The sequence below is a fragment of the Epinephelus moara genome, chromosome 8 (genome assembly GCF_006386435.1).
Source record: "Epinephelus moara isolate mb chromosome 8, YSFRI_EMoa_1.0, whole genome shotgun sequence".
Taxonomy (NCBI): domain Eukaryota; kingdom Metazoa; phylum Chordata; class Actinopteri; order Perciformes; family Serranidae; genus Epinephelus; species Epinephelus moara.
Genome location: NC_065513.1, coordinates 27,301,045 through 27,320,263, shown reverse-complemented (window position 1 = coordinate 27,320,263; position 19,219 = coordinate 27,301,045). Strand labels below are relative to the sequence as shown.

General features: G+C 40.8%; 1 protein-coding gene across 2 annotated transcripts; it reads left to right on the top strand.

Annotated features, from left to right (window-relative positions):
- Nucleotides 1-60: 60 nt before the first annotated feature.
- ercc8 (excision repair cross-complementation group 8) lies at nucleotides 61-18,704 on the top strand. Of its 2 annotated transcripts, XM_050051489.1 has the most exons (12): nucleotides 61-437; nucleotides 2,028-2,123; nucleotides 2,472-2,573; nucleotides 3,074-3,197; nucleotides 5,462-5,543; nucleotides 8,098-8,166; nucleotides 8,252-8,318; nucleotides 9,034-9,137; nucleotides 10,228-10,352; nucleotides 13,414-13,611; nucleotides 15,336-15,431; nucleotides 17,121-18,704. In XM_050051489.1, the coding sequence occupies exons 1-12, from the start codon at nucleotides 361-363 to the stop codon at nucleotides 17,184-17,186; spliced, it is 1,206 nt and encodes a 401-aa protein (XP_049907446.1). In that variant the 5' UTR covers nucleotides 61-360; the 3' UTR covers nucleotides 17,187-18,704. The 2 variants fall into 2 exon arrangements, with proteins under 2 accessions (XP_049907446.1, XP_049907445.1); XM_050051488.1 differs by lacking the exons at nucleotides 15,336-15,431; nucleotides 17,121-18,704 and having other exon boundaries at nucleotides 13,414-15,326.
- Nucleotides 18,705-19,219: the final 515 nt, after the last annotated feature.

Here is a 19,219-nt window from a genome sequence, read left to right as displayed (position 1 = left end):
AAACTGTTTTGTGATTGGACGGCTACACTTCACCAGCCAATCACCGCCCTTGTCATAGAATGGACGTTGCGTTCCAACATGGCGGCACACTGTATCGAGCTTCTGTGAAGCTAGGTGAAATAAATGTAAAATAAACAATAAAATATCAAAGCATAGTACGCGGATAATATTTACATAGCGTATGAAGCTATTACGGAGCTCTGGGCACAACACCATGTCTTGTTGGAGGCACAAAATTTCGGTTTTTATGAAAAACGTACTTCAGCGTAGTTAGCATGCTAGCCTGAGCTAGGTTAGCTAACGGTAACGCAGATTGACTACGAGCTGACGTTAAGGGCAGTTTCTCTTCAAGTTGAAGCAATGTTGGGGTTTCTGACAGCAAGGCAGGCTGGTCTGGATGACCCTCTGCGACTGAGACGTGCTGAGTCAACGAGAAGGTGAGAGACAATAGAAATATCTCAACCAGACAGGACAATAAATACTGCTATGTATGAGGTCATTTATACTCACTATTAACTACTCAGAAAGAGTATTAACCTAAATCTTCCCATTAGGCTCAATAATTCATGTCTCTGTGGGGGACATGGCTTCAAACACCATGCACGTAGAGTCCTAATGTACTGTGTAAGCACATCTTGGGCTTTCTAGTGATGTAACCCACATGGGGGTGTGACCACAGACTGTACATATAATACACGTCTATGGGTGAGAGTTGCAGTCAACAAGTTTTATGGCAGTAAGGGAGATACGTGATCATATTCATGAAGCAATCCTGTTTTTATTATTCAAAAGGACGTTTTTTATTGAGAATCTCAACTATATTGAAATTGTATGTTAATCTTAGACCTTTAAAAATACCCATGTCCTTTGTGGGGGACAGAGGGACTTGCTTCTTTTCATATTCAACCTTTTTTTCCAACCTTAAGGAAACAGAGCGTTGAGTGAGACAGGGAAGATTTTGTTCAGATTTACTGAGAAAGAGTCATACATTGCTTTTTGTGTTATACACATGTAAACACACACATGCACACACACGCTATGCATAACATGCACAATACCTTTTAATTTTACAGTTATAAAAAGGTGAATTTAATTATATAGTGTAATAACTGACAGCATCTATATGAAGAGAGGGTAACCTCAAAAGCTTGGTCTGTCCCCTCCATGTTGAGTTTCAGATGCCTACATCAGGGCGGAGGTTTTGCCCCCTAAATGTAGCACAGCGTTACAGATCGTCCTTTGTCCCGTCTGCTATGGCTTATCTTAGCCAGCAGTGACCACTTATTATTCATGATTTACCCCTGACAGTGTGTGATACTGGATTCTGTGTGTTAAATATTGTGCTGTCTGTTTTGTTGTATTCATGACCATTGTCAGTATCTCAAATTGCCCCTCAAGGACATTAAAGTTTTACCTCACCTTGCCTTACCTCATCTTACCTTACCTTACCTTACCTTAAATGTACTGTACAGTAGTGCACTTTTTGTGGAATGATCGACCCAATGTCCGCTTCAAGGGATATGTCATAAAAAATATTTTTTTGAGAAAAAAAATCTTTGCAATGTGTTTATTACATCCCAATTACCTATTAGTTAAATTATGTTTTTTAAAAAAAGTCAAAATACTTAAACCTGTTCCCTCCCGGCTGTCAGGAAAATATCAAGTCCCATTTTAGGATGTATTAAGTTGTTCCATTGACAGTCTTGTGAAAAGACAAAGAAAGCCTTGAGGTGTAAGGTGGCTAATGCTTGTAAATCACTAAATAGATTACCCTTGGGATCATCCAAAGATCAAAATTTGTCAACAACAGTTAATTTTCTATGGATTAGCTGACTAATTAGTCAAATAATGGTTTAAATGATTAGTTTGTCTCAATGACAGTGTATCTCTTCGTTGTTTATTTCCTTTCCTCAACATTATTTTCTACTTAATGTTATTTTGATAATCTACTCAGGCTTTAAAGGTCTGATATGAATTAGGCAGTTGTCCAGTGATGCTAAACACTTCTCCTTTCTGTATCTCCAAAGGGTCCTGAGTCTGACGTTGAATCCTGACAGAGACGTGGACAGAGTCCATGGAAATGGCATCAACACCATTGACATTGAAGTAATAGAGGGCAGATAGTAAGTCCACTCAATCTTAATTTATTATTACTGATTTATAGATTTCTCAGTTACAATCCCAAAACTGTAGTGAACTAGTTTTAAACAACCAAATTTATGAATTGGCAGCTGCAGGTTTAACCAAAACAAATGTTTGTGATAAGAGCCCAGTGCAATGGAGGTGAATGTCATTTAGTTTTGGTTGGGCAAAGCATGGGGAAATACCATTTGAAAACTCAAGAGTGTGGACCATTCTGTGATGAGTTTTAATAGGGAACTATTGGTAGTCATTGTTTGGTAGACTGACATTAGAAAGCTGTGTTGGAGGAAGCAATGCCATCTGTAAAGTGAACCCTCTCTGTTGTTTAGCATGTTGTCTGGCGGAGCAGATGGAGTGATCGTCATCTATGACCTGGAAAACTTAAGTGGGAAACCACAATACACATGCAAGGCAGTTTGCACAGTGGGCAGGTGAGTGTCACTCTATTTACTCATTATGTCCACTAGAGGGCAGCATTGCATTAAGCGCTCATAGGATCGTGCCCTCCCAAGCTTGTTCACAGCCATGTCCTCTAGGCCACACATTATAAAGTGAAAGTGCTTGAATGTTTCCTCTCTTATTTGTTAGATGTGTCTGTTTTTAATGGTAATGTGAACAGAAAAAATCCTACTAAATTTTATTCTGTGCACTGTAATAGAAAGCTCTAATTCTGTTGCAGATATAATTTGTGGCCATGACTGAACAGTCATATCCGATTTTTTTTTTTTTTTTTTTCTGTGCCTCCATGACACATCTGTCATTAAAGCATGCACCTACATGGCTGAACAGAGCTCTAGAGGAACGTAGCATTATGGTTTGCAGTGTGAATATAGCTTTATGTTGCACACAGGACAGATTCAGTTACTTAAGCTGTGTTTATGAAGTTGTGTATTAATATGGTCCCATTTTATGACTTTCCTTTTTGATTTAGGTCGAGTCGGTATGTCCACAAGTTCAGTGTAGAGACAGTCCAGTGGTATCCCTATGACACGGGCATGTTTGTCTCCAGCTCCTTTGACAAGACCATGAAAGTCTGGGACACTGAGACACTGAAGGTAAGGAATATCACCCACAGACTAGGTTAGTCCATGCTACAGTTTTCCTTCGTTGGGCGTGTTTCCTCACTATGTTTGCAGGTTGTTGTTTTTTTTTGGCACTGTGTGTCTTGGAGGCCTGCTGCTTATTGTCTGGCACCTGCGGACAGATGCATAAACTGTGTAGACTCACAACTAAAACTATGTGTACGCACAAAAGCAGAAATATGCATACATATTCTTTTTGTCAGATTTAAATACCACGCGTATGCCTGATTCTGTTTTCTAAATATGGATCACTGTGCTGCTGGGCACCTGTACAAAAGCCTTATATCCACACTGACAGTTAGCCATAGATGGATGTAGAAATGCTCTTAAACATCCATTTGCATATCAATACTTGCACCCGCTCCACCATTTATTAGACCTGTCAGTGAGAAATACGGAGAAGAAAGTGCAATTTAACCGACTGTGTCGCATCAGAGAGGTTCTCCAAGGTCAACTGATATTGTGCCTACATACTGTTAATGCATCTGGCACTTGGCTGCTACTTTTTTATAAAGTCCCAAACCTCACTTGAGCGCTGTAGGGATACATGCCCATAAACACCCCAAACACAGAAAATGAGAAAATAGACCAAACTCAGATTAAACTATAAAACTAAGCAGTGCTGATCTAATATAAACCAAGACTCTGTTGCCGTATTGCCTATGTGTCACCTGAAATGTTTTCAGAAACATATTTTAGTACATTGTTTGGCAGTAATACAAGAATTTGTGAACAGGAAGTTGGCGGCGTACTGTTTCTTGTATTGTGAAAAACAAAGTCTGAAAAAAACGAGGTCAAACGGTGTAACCACGTGGTGCTGATAAAATATGAACCAAGATTTGGTTTCTGTGTTGCCTATTTCTCGGCTAAAATGTTTTCAGAAACATATTTCTGCTTACTGTTTACCTGTAATACGAGATTGTTTGTTACCAACCGGCCGCCACATTGTGTTTTGGACAATCAACTCGCATTACATCACCCACCAGCGGGAGCAATTATTGGTCTGGTGCAGCACAGTGCATTCGAGGAGTTGTATGTTTTCTACCTCCTGTGCAAAAATGCTACAGCTCTTTTCCTCCAGTTTCCTCTGATCATATGGCACCACATTTCAAACTATATGTGTCTTTCTACTGCATAGACTGCCCAGTTTTGTAAGAAGACCATTCTTCCAGTGGTGAAATAGTTCTTTAAGGGTTACAGACTCTCTCCACATCCCTGCATTTATAGTTTGAGTGTATTTAATTCGCCAAAAAAAAGAGGCAAAACACACAATGAGCAAAGTTAAAAATGATCAAAACCGATCCCCACAGTATTTGTTGGCGTGAACTCTTTTGTTGTTGATGGTCGTGTAGTGATAATTCTGATATCGTCTAAGCCCTACAGTCAAAAAATGCTGTATAAACTTAGTTAGAATAGAGCTGAATCAATATATAAACTTAAATGGATGTCATTAATGACATTTATTTTCTCATAGCTTCACCACCCTTTCTCTCTTTTTGCTCTTTTCACTATCTCTTCCCCTCTCTTTCTTATTTTCTGCTTCATGCTTGCTACCTTTCTATGCCACACAGTCCCATATGGCAGGCCGTGAGCTGTGCTAGAGTTACACTGGCACCGCGCTTACCTCAGAAGGTCAGGGAAGGGACAGAAAAGAACCACCGACCTTTCGTTTGTTTTACTCTGTGCGTTTCTCTCTCTGCGTCCCACACAAACACACACACACACACACTCATGCCTATTAAATAATTTATTGTGGTCGTGTATTTGCTCATTAGTGTGTGCTTTGCATCGGTGTGCACATAGTCCGTGTGTGCGTGTGGTATTTTTATGCAAACAGAGCCTCCTCTGTGTGTGTGTGTGTGTGTGTGTGTGTGTGTGTGTGTGTGTGTGTGTGTGCGTGCCCATTGGCCGGTGCTGGCACACACTGACAGATGGGACACAGAGAGGCTTTTTATATTTGCTGAAGAATTTGCATTGTAACCGCCAGTGCTGCTCGGGTGAGCTGCCTTCTGAGCTCTGAACTGTGGTACGCTCCCTCTCTGCTTTTACCTAGTTCATACTCCTGCACTGGGGTGAATTTATACTACAGATAAACTTTAAGGCCAAGGCTTCATTTAAGGTCATGGCTGCATATTTTACCATAAAATCAAGACTTTCATTCCGCGTACATACACAAGTATACTGACCCCCTCTGTGTGTCCATCTCCCTCTCTTTCTCTCACGTCCTTATTCTTCAGCCTGCTGAGGTCTTTGAGTTTGAGGGCAATGTCTACAGCCACCACCTGTCTCCCATTGCCAGGAAGCACAGTCTCATTGCAGGTATGTGTGACAATGCAGCCACAGTTTTTCCTGATCTCAGTGGTGAAGAGCAAACGAGCTGGAGTATTTGTTGGCATGTCTCTCAGCTTAAAGGCCGATGATGAAGGCCGACTGTTGCAACACCTCACGTAACCTGTCTTGGCCAAAAAGTTGCACTTGAACGCACCGGGAAGACTACAGATCAAGGCCAGCTAGCACGTACGTTATGTGCGTACATGAGAGGAAATAACCAGACATACCAGCAGGCAGTCTGTATTTGTTGTTCAAAAAGGGAAACTGGAAGACTGACAGGATGAAGACACTAGTTAAGCAGTTGGCACATCAACAACACAACCCCATGTTCAAAGAACAATGATATTTAGCATGCACTGGTGGACAGTAACACAAATAAACACAAACTGATTTTGCTAAAGAGATTGATTGTTTTAATTTCCATTTCTCTTCTTGTGCACTGAGCTGAACTACTAATCAGAGTGATTTGAATCACCGACGGGCTCCACCGTCTCCGACACAGATTCAACATGCTGAATCGGCCAAAAAACAGCCAACAAGGGCCAACTACAAAAACTATGGTGACAGACGCTCAACGAAGGCCCGCAATTGACCGACAGCCAACCGTCGGCTTGGTGTGTCACGGCCCTAAGACAAAAATCTCATTAGTTACCCTATCTGTCCTCCATTTCTTCCTCTACATGCTTCCTCACAGCACACCGCACTATCTGCCCTCTATTACTTTTACCCTCAGATACGAAGTGACGTGTGCCTGGAGGGGACAGAAGTGGGTCGGATACTGGTAACACATAGTTTCAGGTTCAAAGACAGTTTTCTGGGGGGAAAAATCGTAAGAATTCTAGGTGCCACCTCATTACGTCACCCAGCAGGACCAACAGGTTTCTCGAACCTGCCGAGTATGTGCCCATAAATGTGCATACACACACAGTTTCTTTGACACACCTATTTTTTGAAGACAATGACAGTCTCAAGGAAGTTACAGATGCTTGTCAAACAAGCTGCCAACATCCCTGGAGTTTTCTCTTTTATCTGACAAGACATTTTAAAAGGATCTGTTACTAAAAAGCACCAACAGCTCGTTCAGTCTGCTTTATTTGGGCTATTCAGATTTTAAGGGCATCCTAATTATGGTCTTTGTTCTGTTAAATTTCACTTGCCCTCTTCCCATGTATAGATTGGTATGTTAGATCATGTTTATCAGAAGCTTATATCATTAAGTTTCCATATTTACCACACCTTATCTGTGAGAACCTGGGACTACAGGTTTTGCCCTTATGAAGCACCGCTCCCTTTTACACACATTGTAGCAGATTAAGCTCACAAATAAGCATGATCTGTAAACTCTGACAGTATTGATTAGTAGAAATGCAATATTGAAAATGTAAAATTGAGTGAAATTGTCAAATTTGAACGTCTGCCTGAATACACCTGTATTCACTCTCTGTCTGAGATGCTCCCTTTCAGTGGCTGTGTCTTAAAGGCCCTTTCCGAAAAAGCCCGGTCTGTTCTGACTGGCCAGCGTTTACATGTCTTCTACATCTGCGCTCTCTAAGCCCCCTGGGACAGCACCTGGCTTTGAAGCCAAATTAGCACAGAGGCCTCACATGGAATTACAGCTTCCTGGCCCGTCACATGAGGCCATGGGGCCCAAAAAGGCTTTTTGCCCATTAACATTTGGAAATGTATGTCAGCCTCAAGACCCCGTGAAATAACTTGTTTCACTATCACAATTTGATCCATTCGGTCTTCTAATATTTATAATATACGCACAGTATGCAGGATTAAATAATGTTTATATCCGTTCAAGTTAGCATAGGGCTTGACCGGAAGTGAGCTGCTTGGCAAGTGAAAGTTAGCTGCCCAGCTGCCGTAATTCTCCGGTGAGCTTGCTCTTTGGGCCTCACTATACAGAAGATCCGGGTAATTTCATGTCATGGAAATAAGCCTTTTTTTCTGGCTTCATACGCCACTGAGAAACTTTTAAAGGAATGAAAGCTGTGTTTAGTTCTCTTTATATATTCATGCAGGCAACTCTGCTCTGTCATTGCAGCCGAGGACTGACTGTAACGGAGTACAGTGGCACGTTTACCGTGAAAATCACAGATAAAAGCTTTTAAAACCAAAAGCTTTACAACTGGAAATGTGCCAGCAGGAATCTGATGTGAAATCAGGGAGAAATTTACAACATCAGCAACTCAGATTACACGTTTCCCTGATGTTAGCATGTAGCTACATGTAGCAGTGTGTGTAATGTGAACACTTGCAGCGTGCCCTGAGTAGATAATCATATTAAGAAACCCATCACGATCTTAAAAGTAGAAAAAAACATTGTAAACAGAGTATTCAGAATGGTCTGAAGCCTGAGGTTTTTGCTCACAGGGGTTAGTTTTACGTACGTTTACCTCGTTATTTCAAACTTTAATGTTTAATATGAACAGCTGACATTGCAACATTATGTATATGACTGAAAATAAGGAAAAGAATAATAGGTCCCCTTTAAAGATCTTGTCCATCAACTGACTCTTTGTCTCTACGTTTTCAGTTGGCACCAAAGACCCTAAAATCCAGCTGTGTGACCTGAAATCTGGTTCAAAGATTCACATCCTTCAGGGTGAGTGAACCTTTCCACAAATACACACATATATTTTTGCTGCTGTTTTTCCTCACACACATAAACAATAACTTTCCCCCCTCAGGTCACAGAGCAGAGGTCCTGTCTGTGCGCTGGTCACCGAGATACGAGCACATCCTAGCCACTGCCAGGTAGGCGCTGTTTTAACTGCAGGCCTTTCTGTGGAGAGTCAGCCTCACCTAGTTTGCCCTCAGAGCCACATCAAAGAACAATGTCAGGCACAGGACAATCCCCGCCATGCTGTGTCCCAGCAGCTCTTGTCATCTTAGTTCCTGCCCATCTGGCCACATTGCAGCCCTGAGTCAAGTATAATGCCACCACATCGCCAGCACTGTGGAACTCTAGTAGCCCTGTCAGTATAGCATATGGTAGATACAGTCCCCACCTGTTTTATGCTACATTAGACCTGCTAATTAACCTATTGGGATCCGTGTGCTGCCTGTCCCTGTGGACTGTAAGTGATTTTGAAAACAACTGGCACAGAGTAGTGTATGGTTTTGTATTGTGGAGCTGCATGTTAATTCCCAACAGAAAACTGACCTTTAAAAACAAACACTGGTGGATATGAAGCTCATCAGTTTGAGCATTTATTGTGTCTTTAAATCTCTGTATTGGAATTAAAAATTAAATATCGCAATATTTTTGACCAAATACCTCTGTATTGATAAGGCATCAATACTGTAGGGTTGACTACTAGTGCTTTCACAAAATATTTGCACAGTAAGATTTTTGATGAATAATCATCAGTAACTATATATATATAAAAAAAATCAATAAAAAAATCTATTTTCATTAATTAACCTAGAGAGTGTAAAATAAAAGTATTTCCCTCATTTTCCCTCTAAGTGCAGACAGCAAAGTGAAAGTCTGGGATGTGCGTCGGGCCTCTGGCAGTCTCCTCACTCTGGATCAGCACAATGGAGACAAGTCAAAAGCCTCCTCTGAGGCAGGTACTGTGACCTCTCCCCTTCTCTTTATTGTCCATTGTCTTTTTCCTCATTCATGCAGTGGGTTGGGCGCTTGCCACATGTTTCAGCCTTTATCTATGGAACGCTAAATACAGACATTGAAGGGCATTAGAGCAGAAATTATCGTCAGACGGCCTCCTGGGGTGAAATGTTTGGTGTAAAAAGTTGGGGTTTTGCCTATATGCTGTTGCAAGGCATTTTCCTGTCATCTATTTCCCTTCTGTCATCCATATCAGTGCCAAATACTGTTAAAGATGGCAACTCAACGATATCGCATTAAAAACTTAAAGTGGTGCTGCACAGACTTAGGGCACATGCACACCAGGATAGTCCGGGAGACTCGGTCTGATTGGGCGGGGAATGTGTATGTGTACATTTACTCACCCCCAGCCTGCTCTGTAACATTTATGGTCCATGTTCACACCATCTTCATGATTGTAATTATATTTTCTGTAAAAAAGTAGTGCAACATCTAATATGTAGCTCTTCCTGCCTGTTGTCCACCATGTCTGTTTCCTCTCAAGTACCGTTTGATCACAAACAGATTTGAGAGATTTCCAATTTTGAGAGTGTGGTTGCTCATGAATGGAATCTGTTAGTGTGTGGTGGACCGTTTCGGCCAAATAGTTGCTCTCCACAAACTATAGGAACAAAACTGTTGAATTTATCATTATATATAGTCTCTCACATTTTCAGCATCTGTTAAGGCTTGAAAAATCTTATAGTGTCGGCCAGTCTTTAGCTGGGATTTCTAATAACGTCCATGTTACTGCGGTCAAGTTCACTGAGTGTGTCTCTTTGGAGGAGAGGTCAACATTCTGCACATATACAATCTGTTTATCCAGCCTGAGGCTCTGTTCGTGTGTGAGCCAAGGTGGGGTGGGGGATGTCAATGTTTCGGGGAAACCAGTTTGCCAGTTTATCGTAACTAGTCTAGTGTGATAAAAGGAGACAAGGGATTTTAACAACAGTTACACTACAAGCATGCCTTTAATTGATAAGTGAATAGAAACATAAAACAACAAATAAAATGACAGATGCATGTGACCATGTCTCACCTGTGTTTAACCAGTGAACACAGCTCATAACGGCAGAGTAAATGGCCTGTGCTTCACTGGAGATGGCCTCTACCTCCTCACCACTGGGACAGATGACCGTATGCGACTATGGAATAGTGCCACTGGGGAGAACACACTGGTAAGGTCTGGACCATGCAGATGCAGCAGCTGCAGACCCCTTTTATTTATCTTTGCTAAACTAGATCCGTGAAAGAAGTGTAAAGAATGAATTAAACTTGATACCTTTCAGGCTGGTTTTAGAACCTGCAGAATCTGTTCTCGTTTGGTCATCAGCAGTTTCTGACATACAGGTTCAGTCCAGCTGTCTGTCCTGCCCCTCAGTGCTTCTTTTTACACTTGTTTTAGATTTATAAATGCTTTCACTTGGATGATGTTCTGTAGAAACACAAGTAGGAATACCATAATTATGCAGATGACATGGATTCTCTAAGATTAATAACTTTAAACAGCATTAGCATTAGCATTAGATTTATTTTGCCACTGGGATCAGAAGAATGTCACAGAGCTATCACGTTATCACTGTGTTAAAGGATGTCATGGATAACATGATGGATAGATAGTTAGTTTAGACAGTCCGTCCATGTGCAGGCTGGTAAACCAAAACAATAACCTATAGGAAACAAACAAGGACTACTGGTGTAAACTTCATTGTTGTAATCCTATAAGTTTTAGTACACTGACATTACCAGCAGATTAGGTCTGTGTGATGGCTTCTCCTCTGGTTTACGTAAGGGTGCAAAGTGTCTGCAGCGAGAGAATGCTGCTGCACGAGTTCTAACTAGGACGGGAGACTACATCAAAACATGTTATTGAATCTGTTACAGCAACCTCCAGGGATTTCTGGACATGACTCCCACTGTTTCTTGTCATCTATCACTCATGAACATTTTGAAGTTTAGGTGGGGATGTGTTAAAACTGTGGTGAACATGAAAGCCATACTGAAATTTGCAAACCGAGTTTTTTAAAATTATTCGACAAAAACATGTCTTGAATTTGGTTTGAAATTGTGAAATTCAGAGGAAGAAACTGCTGTTTCGTGTCAGTGCCAGATGCATCAGTCAACTCGAACTTGGTGCATGGGGTGGACTCAAAGGTCTGGACCCAGGATTTATATGGAAGCATAATGGATTCATTTTCATTGGTTTATTATCTAATTTTATTTTTATACATTTTATATTTTAGTTTATTATCTTGTAAATTCCTGTTTTTCTGAATCAACAAGATTATTACCTCAAAAACAGAGCGACATTTTTTTGTCAAGTAAATGCAAATTGCTTCCTTAGAATTATTATTAACAACGGTACTTTCTTTTCTCAACTGTTTGATTTTCTCTGGTAGTATTAGCATGTAAGTGAAATGGGAATTAATGTTTGGTTAACAATTACCAACCGCTAACCAACAAGCCACTGCTAACCAAACTGAAAAGCTTTGTTTACATCACAGCTCTTTCAATCTCTTTAAAGAAAATGCTTTATATCCTAGGGTCTACATAAAATAATGGAAACAATTTATATCCAACCCCAAACCACAGAAACATAGCCTCAGAGAAGCTGTGCTCATGGCCCCAGGCTCTCACACACTCTCCTGCTCTAATTTCCTGCTCTGCTGCTTCATGCTGCAGTTGCCATGGTGTGCATTTTTCCATCTTTGGGCTGTAGCACAAGACAACTAGTGACTTCAAGGGTAGATGACCTTCTCTCTCGGGCAAAGATCAGAGCTGGATTATAGATGAGGCAGTGGGAATGTATGGTGCACATTAGGAGGTGTTAGAGGAATGCATTGCACAATAAACCTGTTTCACAGGCATGTGTGAACCCTAGTAACACGACACCATCAAGGTGAAGTAGTTTGCTTGTGCCTTTTTGTCTTGATTCTAGGGTCTCTGCAAGTCCTGGAAAAGAGTGTGTGACATTATATTATCAAAGAAAGAAGTCGAATCCCACACACACTTGTCACCTCTACAATAATTTCTTTGAAAGGAGCCGACACAATTTCTCAACACTTATCAACAATTATAAAGTGACACAGTGCTTAAATACAGCCTATAATTACATGATAGCTGATGAGGTGTGTCAGTTATCGCTTCCAGTGCGTTTGGGTGTTTACAATGATGATTTATCGCTGTGCTGTTCTCCTGGTGCAAAATTAAAGGTATCCTAAAGAGTTTTCGACCTAAATTAGTGCTATTAAGCTGTTTTTCTTTTTCTATTGCACCTTCTTTCTGCTCCTTTCCTGTTGCCAGTAGACCAAAGCCATGTGCATAGCTCAACAATTAGAAAGGTATGCCTCTGCTTTTTGTTTTTTATGGTGTGTCACGTTCAATGTCACAGACGCGTTGGAAAACAAGGTTAGTAAACAGTAGAAAGTGCATGGAGGCCAGTAGGATGGACGGTATTTTGTGGGAGTGCATCATTTTATTATAGAAGCACATCCTCCTGGGTGTCATATTTCCATCACTGACGATTGGAGCTGATCGGAGCTGGAGCTAAGAGATACTACTAATACTACTATTGCAGAGTCATTTGTCCTGGGAGTGAATACCGATCGTAACCTTTCCTACTGAATACAAAAGCCAGATATTGGTGGGTGTCTGTGGGTTTTTGTGCAGTGGAAAAGGGGCTTATGAGTGGGTCCCTGTTTTATTTATCTTGTATATGTGCATAAAGACCTACAAGCAAGGATACACAGTCCTGCCAGTGCCAGTGGTTTCACACTATTCCAGGTTTCAGGATATAAAATACTTAAAAAATTGTCCTTGCAAATGTTTTGTGGTTTGTTAGACCTCAAGCATACACATGCATTTTGGTGGGTAACACTGATTATAAACATAACTTTCTGTGTATTTATGAGAAAACTCCACAGGGCATCTTTAAGCCTTAATTAAAGTCTTAGTTCTGCAGTTGCTTTCATTTTGTTTATGTTTTTTATCATTCAAAATCTGTATTATGTTAAGTTAAGAGGAGCATTAAAAAGTCTTGAATACAGCTGGAGAAATTGTCGACACCCTGGCTTTTTAGTAGCACCTTTGGGGATTAATGGTTGTTGCTTTAGTGCTGTGCACTGAATGGCAAAGGACAAAGCTTCATACCCATGTCACATTTAGTGTAAAAAGTAGTTTATATTTAGAATTACTCTGACATGATCTGAACCCTGTGTGCCCTCACTGTTTGTCCCTCAGGTAAATTACGGGAAGGTCTACAACGAGAGTCGTAAAAGGCTTCAGTTCACAGTGTCGCGTGGCTGCAGCCCAGAGTTTGTGTTTGTGCCATGCGGCAGCTCAGTAGCTGTGTATGCCCTGCACACGGGAGAGCTGGTGACAATGCTCAGGGGTCACTACAACAACGTCGATTGCTGCGAGTTCCACCCAGACTTCCAGGTGAGACACACTGAAGTCCGAAGTGGTGACTGTTCCCTGCATCCGGCCAATAGACCCATCCGTCTGCACTGCAGCTCTGCCTTTGTTTGTATTTCCATCTATTTCTGTTTGTTCTGCCAGTCAGGTATAGCTGGTCTCTTGTGCGCTCAGAGAATTCAGGTCTGTTTTTTTTTTTTTTGTCTCTTCAACTGATACAGTGCAGTAAGAGCTATTAGAAATTTGCAATCACCATGGTAGTCTCAAATGAGCTACTTCCCTCAGATAGATAACATGGTTAGGTCAACATTGCCCGAGCTCTACTGAGTGTCTATAAATTCAAATACAGTCACCTCTTTCATTTTCATGTGTGAGTTTGTGCTCTCTGCCTAAATGTTGACTGTGTTATTTTCAGAAGTCACAGTGAAGGTCTAACTGTCATTAGGTACCCCTGTACAATATAATGTGGCCCAATACAACAGCTCTGCCATAAATTCTGCCTATACAAAGATAATTATGTTTTGATTGACACTGCCAGAGAGGTTTATTTAAGTACAGATTTATTTTTCAGGTTGCATTTTGCGGGACTGCATTACATTGAGAGGTGTGCCAAATATTTGTCCACTCCGTTTACAAACATGAGAGGGACAGAATATTATGACCTCATTAATAAACATAAAATAGAATTACTGCCTTTTCATCTTTATTCACCTCACTATTTTAATTTTATAGGCTGATTTGACATGCACTCTTTCTGTCCCCATATTTGATGATTTTAATGTCATTATACTTATTTTTATAAGGAAACTACCAAACATAAGTGGTAAAAAGCTTAAAGACCTGGGCACACGAAACTGACATCAAGGTGAAGACAAAGACCAACTGTTGTGTTGCCTCATGTTGTCTGCCTTATGGCTAAAGAGTTGCACTGGAACACACTGCAAGGACCACAGCTACATTCTGTTCCTGCGTCAGAGGAAATAACTCAACATATGATAGTCTGCATTCATCATTTAAAAAGGGATCGCTGATTTTACAACGGACACACAAATATGCCAGTTCCACAGTTGGGCACATATTGACATAACAGTAATATCTGAACAAAATCAATATTTGTTTTCACTGAAGCTGTTGACTGAGATCAGTACTCTCCAAATACATCTGTAAATCCCTGGTTTAAACATGTTTATCATTCTTCTTACAGTATAAGCAAAACTGGCACTTAAAAAGTTTATCAATATGCTTGTTCAGTTCTTTATTTCTACAGTGTACGTAAATAATGACCTTATATGATGTGATTAGGTACATTTAGTTCTACATAATCATTACAACGCCCTCTTCCTTATTAGTCAATGTCAACATCCGGTGTGGAACACTGGGTTTGTGTTTATAACAAAGGAATGCAGTTTGACTGCTCGTCATTCCCGAGAGTTTCCTAAGAGAAGATCTAGTCCTGAAACATGTGTTTTACTGCTTTTGGATGCCTTTTGTCTGATGTAATGACACTGACCAGTCCAACGGCACTGAATATGTGTCCCATGTGTTCGCTTGTGTTGTGTGGAAGGTTGTATGCTTATTAATGATTTCAATCTTGGTCCCAATTATGCTTGTTAACACAGGTGTTCCCCTGGTGCTGATGTCATTGTTTGGGAGTTCCATAAGGTGGAGGTTGTGCTGCAGCAGCAGCTCTTCTTTTATGTCCTGTAACACTGTATGACATGGTGTGTCCTTGTTGTTGTTGTATGTAGGAGTTGTATAGTGGAGGTAAAGACTGTAATATTCTGGCGTGGGTTCCTGTCCTTCGTGCCTCAGATGTGGAAGAAGAACCAAAAAGTGCCACTCAGGTATTCAGTTCAATTCAATTTTATTTATAAAACCCAGTAGCACAAATCACAATTTGCCTCAGAAGGCTTTACAATATAGGACATCCCTTCCCATCCCATCACAAGGACGCCCCCCCTCCCAATGATAATTATATTTGTATAATAATAGCACACATATGACTACTAATAATAGCACCAGTAGTAGGCATCAGACAGTACCACAGCAGCAGTGCAACCACGCCCCACGATCCAGGCATAGCTGCGATCTGAGAGAACCTGCGAGACAGGAGAGCACAAAGGCTCTGCAGAAAAGCAAAGTTAGTAAAGTACTTTATTGGGACATAAGTGTTTGCAAATGGAGAGAGAGATAAGGAGAGATGAGAGAGGTGTATTATAGGAAGTCCCCCTGCAGCCTAGGCCCAGCCTAACTAGGGGCTGATTCAAGGCATGCCTGAGCCAGCCCTAACTACAAGCTTTATTTAAGAGGAAAGTCTGAAGTCTTCTCTTACATGTGGAGACAGTGTCTGCCTCCTCGACCAAAATGAAAGGATGTTTCCACATAAGAGGAGCCTGATGGCTGAAGGCTCTGGCTCCCATTCTATTTTTGGAGATTCTGGGAACCACAAGTTACCCTGCATTCTTGGAGCGCAGTGATCTGGTGGGATCATAGGGTACTATTAGCTCTGTAAGATATCACAGAGCCTGACCATTTAGAGCTTTACAAGTGAGAACAAGTAATATAGATATCAATAGTCCCAGTCACAGGTAACATAGTCTGAGTGGGCGGAAGTTTGCTGCAGAGATCAGCCTCTCATTGGGCGGAACGAGCCACCCGCTGAAGTCCCGCCCTACCACCTCCGGTTGTGTAGCAGTTTTCAACCGTTTTCAACACGTCCTTTACTAACTTTTGCAGTGTTTGATCTTGTGGCGATGGCCATTTTTCTGCCATGGTTCGCGTCCTGTAGGTGATATTTTTGTGGGCGTGTTACACCAAAACCTGTTTCCCCCCGGCAATATTTTTGCAAGCGCACCGTTGCTGCGGCACTGCCCAGAATGATTGTGATTGGCTGAAAGAAGCACAAGCAGCCGGGGCGTTTTTTCCTCCAATCTCAAAGTGAGAGTCGGCCCAGCCAGACCTTTCTTTTCTTGAGAAAGGTCTGGTGAGCGAGACTACAGGTAACAAGATATGCAAAAGACATATTAGGAAACAATATGGACCTAATTAACGCTCTAAAATGTAAGAGGTTAACTCTCACTGTCAAGTGTTTCATGTCATCATGTTATCTCAGTGTGAACACACTGGTTTACTGATGTCTTCTTAACTTTCGTTTCTTTTATTTTGTCTGTGTGGTAGAAATGACATCATAGACAAGCAGCCCATCATCTTAGGAATTGAGATGATGACACCTCAGTATTATCCAGCACATACCGATACACAAACAAACACTGAAATACTCGATCATCATTACTCAATTCTGTCATGCCCTTTCTACATTCCAGTAGAGCTGATCAAATTACAAACAACAAGAGTTAAAATGGAAACAACAGTCAGTTATGTACAAATTCAAGTCAGGCAAATTTAAAAAGTGTATATCCATTATATACCCATGTGATGTGTTTGCTTATGTGTTGTCTTTGTAGTGGATCTATTTAAAGACAAGTATTTCTATTCAGAGATGATATTGAGGCAAATGTTTTGATTTATTGCAGGCTGTGGCTGACCGGTCATCAGTGAACCCAGCCTTTCAGGACGCGTGGAGCAGCGATGAAGATTAATGCTGGTGTTTTGTATATGCGGACAAAGTGGACGTGCAGGTGTCTCACTGTGCAAATATGCACACATCCTTCACAATTAACTTGTCAAAAAATGACAGGTCGCGGGACACATGTGAAGATAATGACAGGTTTAGGAAAATCACTCCTGTTTCATCATTGCAAACAAAGATGAAGGCCTTAAAATGAACTGTTTAAACAGCTGTATGACATAATTAATGTGCACAATGTTATAGATAATGTTTGTTTATTGTACATTTGAGATAGCATTATCATTGTTATCGTGCATTTTTATTTTATTTGAATATAAAGCCATCATGGTCCTTGGTATGCATAGCAAGTTCATGTTGCTAAAGTCCTCATGACCTGTTCCACACCATTTTTTTCAGTAATTTATCATAGTCATGGAAGATATCTGCAAATTACAATATGCTGACTGTTTACAGATTTGGAGGTTTTGAGACCAGCAAACTTTCATTTCTCAGCACTCACACACCTGTTATGATGCTGACACTGTATGAGGTTGAGATAAAGGGACATAAAAGAGCTCAAAGTGACAAAGATTGCAAACTGGTTTGTAAGCAGTAGTGCTGACAGTCTTTTGGTTTGTGTGTTTCTGCATCTGTGTTGAAAAGAGACTACCCATAATCCTCACATGGGAGTAACCAGGTATTCAAAAACACTCTTGTTGTCATTCCTGGCAAAATTTGCATTTGTTTATAAGTTCTGCTGTCAGCCCCGGCTGAAACTAGCAGCAAGGAGTGATACTGAGACCTTTCTCTCTGTCCCACCCTCCTCGCAGTTTTACATATTGCCTTGTTAACCATGTGGACACCAGGGACCCAAACAAGGCTTAAAGGGACCCCCAAATCCCAAATACAGTACAATACAATATATATATTTTTTTCTTACCTGTAGTGCATTAATGGTGTCCTCCTCAGCTGAGCTGTAACATTAGCTAGCTCAGTGGTGCTAGCAGTATCGGACTATTAGTTAAATATTGCTGTCAATGAGTAGATGTGCAGTGATACAATTGGCAGGTGTAGTTCGGTAGAAAGAAAATAGTTCCTGCATGAAACTGCTCACAAAAAGGTCTGTGGATTATCTTAAGTAACCGGGCCATGATTACTGGAGACGTTGGTGTTGAGTTTTTCAAATGTCCATTATATTGGAGAGAAGGCAGACATCTTTATAGCTGATATCGCCAATACTCAACAACTCACACCAAAACAATCTGGAAAAATGTGCATTTTTGATTGTGCACAATCCCTTTAATACTGACCCCACCAAAAACACATCACAGTGATCGACATTGTTGTCCTTTTGAAATACACATTATTTCTGGCATATCAATCCAGTGAACACTAAATATCGAGGATACTGTTTCCTGTTTCTGTCTTCATCATTACATAATGTGCCAGTCAGGGTTTTTTTTTACCCAAATTACTTGAAGTGTCTTGAATTGTACAGTTTTTAACTTGTGTTATAATAAAAGCAGTGGGAATGCTACCAGATAGAGAATTTTCTGTGTCCATTGGGAATTTTGTTTCGTCTTCGGTTCCACTGACGTGGGGGGTGCCACAGGGATCTATTCTTGGTCCTATTTTATTTTCACTTTATATGGTCCCATTAGGACGCATTATCAGTCATTTTAATGGAGTATTCTTCCCAGTTACACTGATAACATCCAAATCTACCTGTCCTTTAAGCCAGATAATGTTAGCTGTCTAAGCGCTTTAATGGACTGCTTTAATGCTATTAAGAAATGAATGACTTGTAATTTCCTGCAGCTAAACTCAGACAAGACAGAAGTAATAGTCTTTGGCCTTGATCACTTAGCGAGGAAATTACAACCCTTTATTGGTCCTGTGGCAACTAATTTAAAATCTACAGCAAGAAATTTAGGTATAACTTTTGATTCTCAATTGAACTTTGAAGCGCAAGTCAATAATCTCATTAAATCCTGCTACTTCCACCCAAAGAAATATTACCAAAACAAATCAGCTGTGTCTTTTCCTGACCTACAAAAGCTTATT